The sequence below is a fragment of the Pteropus alecto genome, unplaced genomic scaffold, assembly GCF_000325575.1.
Source record: "Pteropus alecto unplaced genomic scaffold, ASM32557v1 scaffold462, whole genome shotgun sequence".
Taxonomy (NCBI): Eukaryota; Metazoa; Chordata; class Mammalia; order Chiroptera; family Pteropodidae; genus Pteropus; species Pteropus alecto.
In genome coordinates this window covers 277,064-283,844 of record NW_006431936.1, presented here as the reverse complement: position 1 = coordinate 283,844, position 6,781 = coordinate 277,064, and the positions used below count along the sequence as shown (strand labels likewise).

Sequence of the window (6,781 nt, the reverse complement as noted above, 5' to 3'; positions counted from 1 at the left end):
ATATTCCATGTTCTTAGATTGGAAGAATCAACATAGTTAAAATGACTATATTACCTAAAGCATTATATAGATTTAATACAATCTCCATCAAAATCCCTTGAGCACTTTTTAAAGAAATAGAACAAAAAATCATCAGAGGTATGGAAGCACAAAAGACTCTGAATTGCTAAAGCCATCTTGAGAAAGAAGAACGAGCCTGGAGGCATCATTCTGCCTTACTTGAAATTATACTACAAAGCAACACTAATCAAAACAGCATGGTATTGGCAGCAAAACAGACACACAAACCAGAGGAACAGAATAGAGAGTTCAGAAGTAAACCCATATTTATATGGGGAAATATTTTTCGACAAAAAAGCCAAAAACATAAAGTGTAGAAAGGAAAGTGTCTCCAAAAAATGGTGCTGGGAAAACTGGAAAGCCACCTGAAAAACAACGAAACTAGACTGTTGTCTATCACCACACTCCAAAATTAACTCAAAATGGATTAAAGACCCGAATATAAGACCTGAAACAATAAAATGCATAGAAGAAAACATAGGAACGAAACTCAAGGCCCTTGGGCTTAAAGAGGATGTTATGAATTTGACCTGAAACGCAAGAGAAGTAAAAGCTAAAATAAATGAATGGAACTACATCAAACTAAAAAGCTTCTGCTCAACAAAAGAAAGCGTCAACTAGGTTAAGAGAGAACTATTTGAATGGGAAAATATATTTGCAAGCAACATCTTCAATAAGGGCCTAATATCCAAAATATACAAAGAACTCATACAACTGAATAACAACAACAACAACAAAATGATGCAATCAAAAAATGGGCAGAGGAACTGAACAGACACTTCTCCCTAGAGGGCATACAAATGGCCAACAAATAATCGAAAAGGTGCTAAACATCGCTAGCTATTAGGGAAATGCAAATCAAAACCACAATGAGATACCATCTCACACTTGTTAGAATAGCTATAATCAACAGGGCAAGTAATAACAAATGTTAGAGAGGATGCAGAGAAAAAGGAACCCTCATGCACTGCTGGTGAGACTGCAATTTGTTACAGCCACTATGGAAAACAGTGTGGAGGTTCCTCAAAAAACTAAGAATTGTTCTACCATATGATCCAGCAATCCCTCTACTGAATATTTACCCCAAAGACTTGAAAACCCATATTCAAAAAGATATTTGCACATCGATGTTCATAGCAGAATTATTCATAGTTCATGGAACTATGGAAGGACATGGAAGCAACCAAAGTGTCCTACAATAGATGATTGGCTAAAGAAGCTGTGGTGCATATATACAATGTAATATTACTCAGGCATAAGAAAAGATGAAATACTGCCATTTGCAACTACATGGATGGACCTTGAGATAATCATGCTAAGCAAAATAAGTCAGACAAAAAAATTGAAAATCACATGATATCACTTATATGTGGGATATAAACCTAAAAGCAACAAATGAGCAGGACAAACAAACAGAAACTTGTGGACATGGACTATATGTTAGTGGTTACCAGAGGACTATAGACTAGTGGTTACTAGTGGGGTGGGGGAGGAAGGGGGAGGTAAACAGTGTCAAAAAGATCAAATATAGGATTTAGGGGGAGGGTTAAGTGGGTAAAGGGGATCAAATATTTGATAGCTGAAGGAAACTGGATTTGGGTGGTAAACACACAACAGAATATACAGATGTCAAATGATAATGTACACCTGAAAATTATGTAATTGTATTAACCAATGTTACCCCAATAAATTTAATTAAATATTAAAAAAAAAAACCTTAGAGGTCATTGGAGTTTATATGTTGAACAATATTGAGTTTCTCTATCTAATAATACAGTAATTCAATTTATTCTAGTTATTTTTTTCTTTTGTAGAGTAGTATTCCTTGTTGTCATATAAATACAAAACTTTTTTGATTCGAATTATTTCTATTTATATATCTCATTATTTATCTGAATAGGCTGTGTTTTTACTATATACTTTACAAGTAATTGATTTATAAAAAAAAAGCTGTTAGTTTTATTCGTTTATTTTGTAACTAAATATTCTACCTTATAAATTATCTGAAAGTAAAATTGATTTGGGTTTCTTTTGGTATGTAGTTCTATGAATTTTAGCACATGTATAAATTCATATTACCATCACCACAACCAAGATCTTGGACAGCTTCATAATGCCCCTAAACTCTTCCATGCTCTCTCTTTCTGAATTATCTTTTATTGCTACTATTTTTATGTTAATTCTTTTGCCTTTTCGACGGTAACTCTAGTAATAATTATATACTCTTAACTTTTGTTTTAAACCGGGGCAAATAAATTTTTAGTAAAGTTTTAGATTTACTAAATCTTTTAAGTATTGTGTTGGTTGGCTATTTTTTTTTTTAGTCATTTCCTTTTTTTCTCTTTAATAGATGAGAATATTTTAAAGAAAAACTTTAAAAACAAAGTTGCATATTTTCTTATTTTAAAGCCATAAAGAAATGTGGTTAGCTAGGGAGGTTGCTCGTGGGCTCCATTGCTAGTTCTGTGGGGAATGTAGGCTACATATGGTAGCTGTGAAGCCTTCATAATACTGAGGTATTTGGAGGAAAAGTTGTGTTTGGAGAGCAAGCCACAGATAAATGGTTGACCTTCAAGTAAATATGGCAAGACTTCAGGTTGAGAAATTCACATCTAGTATCTTCCTAGATTATGTGTCATGAACATAGCAAAAACTAATGTTAATAGTTATAATTACCTCTGACATTCCTTCTACTATATTTTATTTAGCACTTTCTCTGTGCCGGGCATTGTGCTGAATGCTTTACATTTATTTGTGTAATTTAAGTCTTACACCATTCATCTAGGGTGCTTGCGTAGTAACTCTTTCTTTCTTCCAGTAACTTTAGGCTTTCTAACTTCCCCTTCTCCAGATTTCATCTATCTGTGGTGGCAGCTATCATTATATCTATTAGCCTGTATTAATTTTTAATGTCCTGTAAAAACTTTAATGAGTTACTTTTCCTTTACATGATTCTTTCAGTAAGCAAGAGTTTGCTGGTGACAAAGTGCCTGGGCCTAAAAGAGTAATTTTCCAATTTTAGAACATAGAACAGTGGGACAGAAAGGTGGCATATTTCCATATTCAAAGGAGCAATTCTTTGCTCCCTAAATGACTGCTCAACCGTCTCCTTCCCCTAGGCTAGTCCCAGTTGTGCTCTTTCTCTAATGAAAAGTTTCATCATGAATGTTCATCCTCACTTTAAATAGCAAAGACACACCTTATAGTTCTTGTTGCAAATTTGGGAAAAGTCAGCTCAACATTTTAGTAACTCCCACTGCAAGTAGATTGCAGTGTCTAATTCCTGATCTCCTAAATGCCGCTGCCTTCTGGTGGCTTTTATACCAAGACTAGAGAAAATAGATATTCATACACCAGATAGCTGATGCTTACTAAGGACCATGGTGATTTCAGTAAGCTTGTAAATCTGGAAGGATGTGGTGTTTTTGATTCCTGATGAATAGCAGGTAGGTTAAAACCTGGAAATAATATTAAGGATCTCGAGAAGCAGTTGTAGTTTGTGTTCTTCAGGTAGTAAAAACATTTTTCATTTAATAATTGTATAAAACAAAGATAATAGAGGAGTAGTAAAAAATATATATATAATTTCAAAACATAAAGATAGATGATTCTGTTAAGTAGATATTAGAGATATCCTTCCGGAAATGAAAGGAAAAAAACCTGACACTATTCACTTACAATGAATATGTAATATATTAATTATATGCATATACCTATGTAAATTAGGTATCAATAGTTTCCACGTTCTCATTAATAATTACATTATTAAGTCAGGAAAATAGAAATATTTGAATATTTCTGAGAATTTTCAATGCATTTAATATATTAAGGTACTAATAGTTTGCACATGAAAAGAAATAATTTAACTTTAAAAAGATAAAATAATTTTGGAAGCACATATTTTTTTCTAAATCCTTGAATTGAAACTTAGTTAGATATTTTTGCCATAATTATTATTATTATTAATAAAATGTAACAAGCAAATTATTTTTTCAACAGTATTCTTAAATTTGGAATATGAGACCCAGAGTGTTCTTGAACGTTGCCCAGAAAATATGCTTAGTGTATTATATAGACCATATAATTTAATTCTCATAGGCAAAGATGTCAAATCTTAGAGAGGCTACTGAGGTATGATCATGGTCACACAACAGGTCAAGAACACCTTAACCCTCTTAACCACTTTGCCACAGTTCAGTTTTAAGATTTCTAGAATATTGTTCTTTGACAAATTTTAAAAATATTTATCAATATTGACAGAAAATTTTGAACATGTGCAAGTAGATGGAGATGGATCCAGATTTTTCCTCATATGAGAAAAACAGGAGGTCACTTAGATGAAAAACTTCATAGTAGATATTTGCAGAACTTGGAATGTGCTGTAAATTGAAAACTCAATTTTGAAAAATGAGTCTGAGTCCTTAAAGTATGTTTTTTTTTTTTCTTTCAGATAGCTCTGATATCACTTTGACATACCATCATCAATGTGGGTTTTTTTGTTTGCTTTTTTTGTTTTGAGTATCTTATATTCTGGTACTGCAAGATATCCATTGCTCATCTTGTATATTACCTGCTTCAGTCCAAGAATCTTTTTTTCTAGTCTAAAAGAAATGACTGTGTTTGAGTAGCATGAGAAAGAATAAAAAACTTTTTTCTTTTTTTAAAAAATATTTCTATGACATTATAAAGTAACAAAGTTGAGAATAACTCTCATATGTTACAAGTACATCTTTTGGTCATCAGTAGTTTTATGGAATTAAGAAATTAATTTATCATTTATATGTTAATAGTAAACTAGTACTTATCAATACTGATAAAACAATTTGAAAATGTGCAAGCAAAATTAGAATGGAACTGGATTTTACTGTACCTGAGATAATGAGAAGTCATTTAAGTCAAAAATCATTTAACACTCTCATAGAATGCTAAATGGGTCTTTTGAAATCAGTACGTTAAACTGTTAGTTAAAACCAGTGCTCAAAAATAGTGCATTTAACATAATTGCATTTTTTTGGTTTAACAGAAAGCTTTGAGATTTCAACCCATATTTAAATTTTTATTTACCTCATTTATTAAGTAGAGCACACTACCTTAGTATTATCTTCCTCTATAAATATGGATTATGTAACTGCTTAGTCAGTATTTAGAACAGAAAAATTGTTTTATGGGTATGTGATGAATATAACCTAACAAGTACTAATGCTAGTCAAAATCAAGAAGTTGTCCAATTGAAGTGATTTCTGACAGCAATTGATAAATGCTTCCAAAAAGAAAAATCCTCACTGAGATAGTTATTAGTTAGATTTTAGGTAATCAATGTTGTAGTAAATTATTAACTGATATCATAACTCTTTCATATGTAATTGTAAAAGTATCACATTTTCTAGCTTTGTCATTTTGTTCCATTTTGTCATTTTAGAACAGAGTCTGCAAATTAATGGAGGGGTTCAACCATTCAAGAGTGTCTGAATTTGTGTTATAGAAATGGACTTACTGATTCTCCTGAGCTCCAGATTTTCTTCTTTGCGATGTTTTTTACTTTCTATTTAATGACCATGTTGGGCAACTGCCTGATTTTGCTAACTGTTATGTCCACCCCACACCTTCACTCCCCCATGTACTTCCTGCTCAGCAATCTGTCTATCATTGACATGTGCCTGTCCTCCTTTGCCACCCCAAAGATGATCATGGACTTCTTTACTCAGTGCAAGACCATCTCCTTTGAGGGATGCATCTCTCAGATCTTCTTTTTGCACCTCTTCACTGGGACTGAGATTGTGCTGCTGATTTCCATGTCTTTTGACAGGTACATTGCCATATGCAAACCTCTTCATTATTCAACAATTATGAGCCAAAGAGTATGCGTCGGGCTTGTGGTAAGTTCTTGGACGGTGGGCTTCCTGCATACAATTAGCCAGTTAGCTTTTACTCTCTCTTTACCCTTCTGTGGTCCCAATGTTGTAGATAGTTTCTTCTGTGACCTTCCTTTGGTCATTCAGCTGGCTTGTATAGATATATATGTTCTTGGGATCCTCATGATCTCAACTAGTGGTGTGATCGCTCTTGTAAGTTTTCTGCTTTTGCTTACTTCCTACATCATTGTTCTTGTTACTATCAAGGACCACTCCTCTACAGGATCTTCTAAGGCTTTTTCTACCTGCACTGCACATTTCATTGTTGTGTTAATGTTCTTTGGGCCCTGCATCTTTATCTATGTGTGGCCTTTCACAAACTTCCCGGTGGACAAAGTTCTCTCTGTATTCTATACCATCTTCACCCCATTTCTGAATCCACTTGTCTATACTTTGAGAAACCAGGAAGTGAAGACAGCTGTGATGAAGAAACTAAGTAAACAATATTTAAGTCTTGGGAAAACTACTCTGAGATATCCAATGCAATGAACAGAGATCTCCCCTCTGAGATTTAGTATCATCAGTTTTGTTCTCAGAGCAACAAAAAATTAAACTTAGAATCTGCCTTTTGAGTTATTTAGTGTAAATTCATGAAAATAAAAAGCCAGGATTGAGAGGTATGAAAGATCATGCCTAAAAGTTAGTGCAGTGTTTGGAATCCTTTTGAGATTACTATTCCATTTGAAAATTTGTTTTAATCTATAGACGATTTTCATAGAAAAATACGCATATCGTCAAAATTGTGAACATAAACTCAGGGCCTCATAAACTCCAGAATCCTATAAACATACTTTAGATTAAGACTACTT

At 33.1% G+C, this 6,781-nt stretch overlaps 1 protein-coding gene across 1 annotated transcript; it reads left to right on the top strand.

Moving 5' to 3' along the window:
• Positions 1 to 194: 194 nt before the first annotated feature.
• On the top strand, positions 195 to 6,461 carry LOC102887312 (olfactory receptor 4K3-like; the record flags this gene model as incomplete). The annotated part of the gene is made up of 2 exons (XM_015585572.2): positions 195 to 236; positions 5,547 to 6,461. Coding segments are annotated over 2 exons (957 nt in total), but the record flags the coding sequence as incomplete, so codon positions are not given.
• Positions 6,462 to 6,781: the final 320 nt, after the last annotated feature.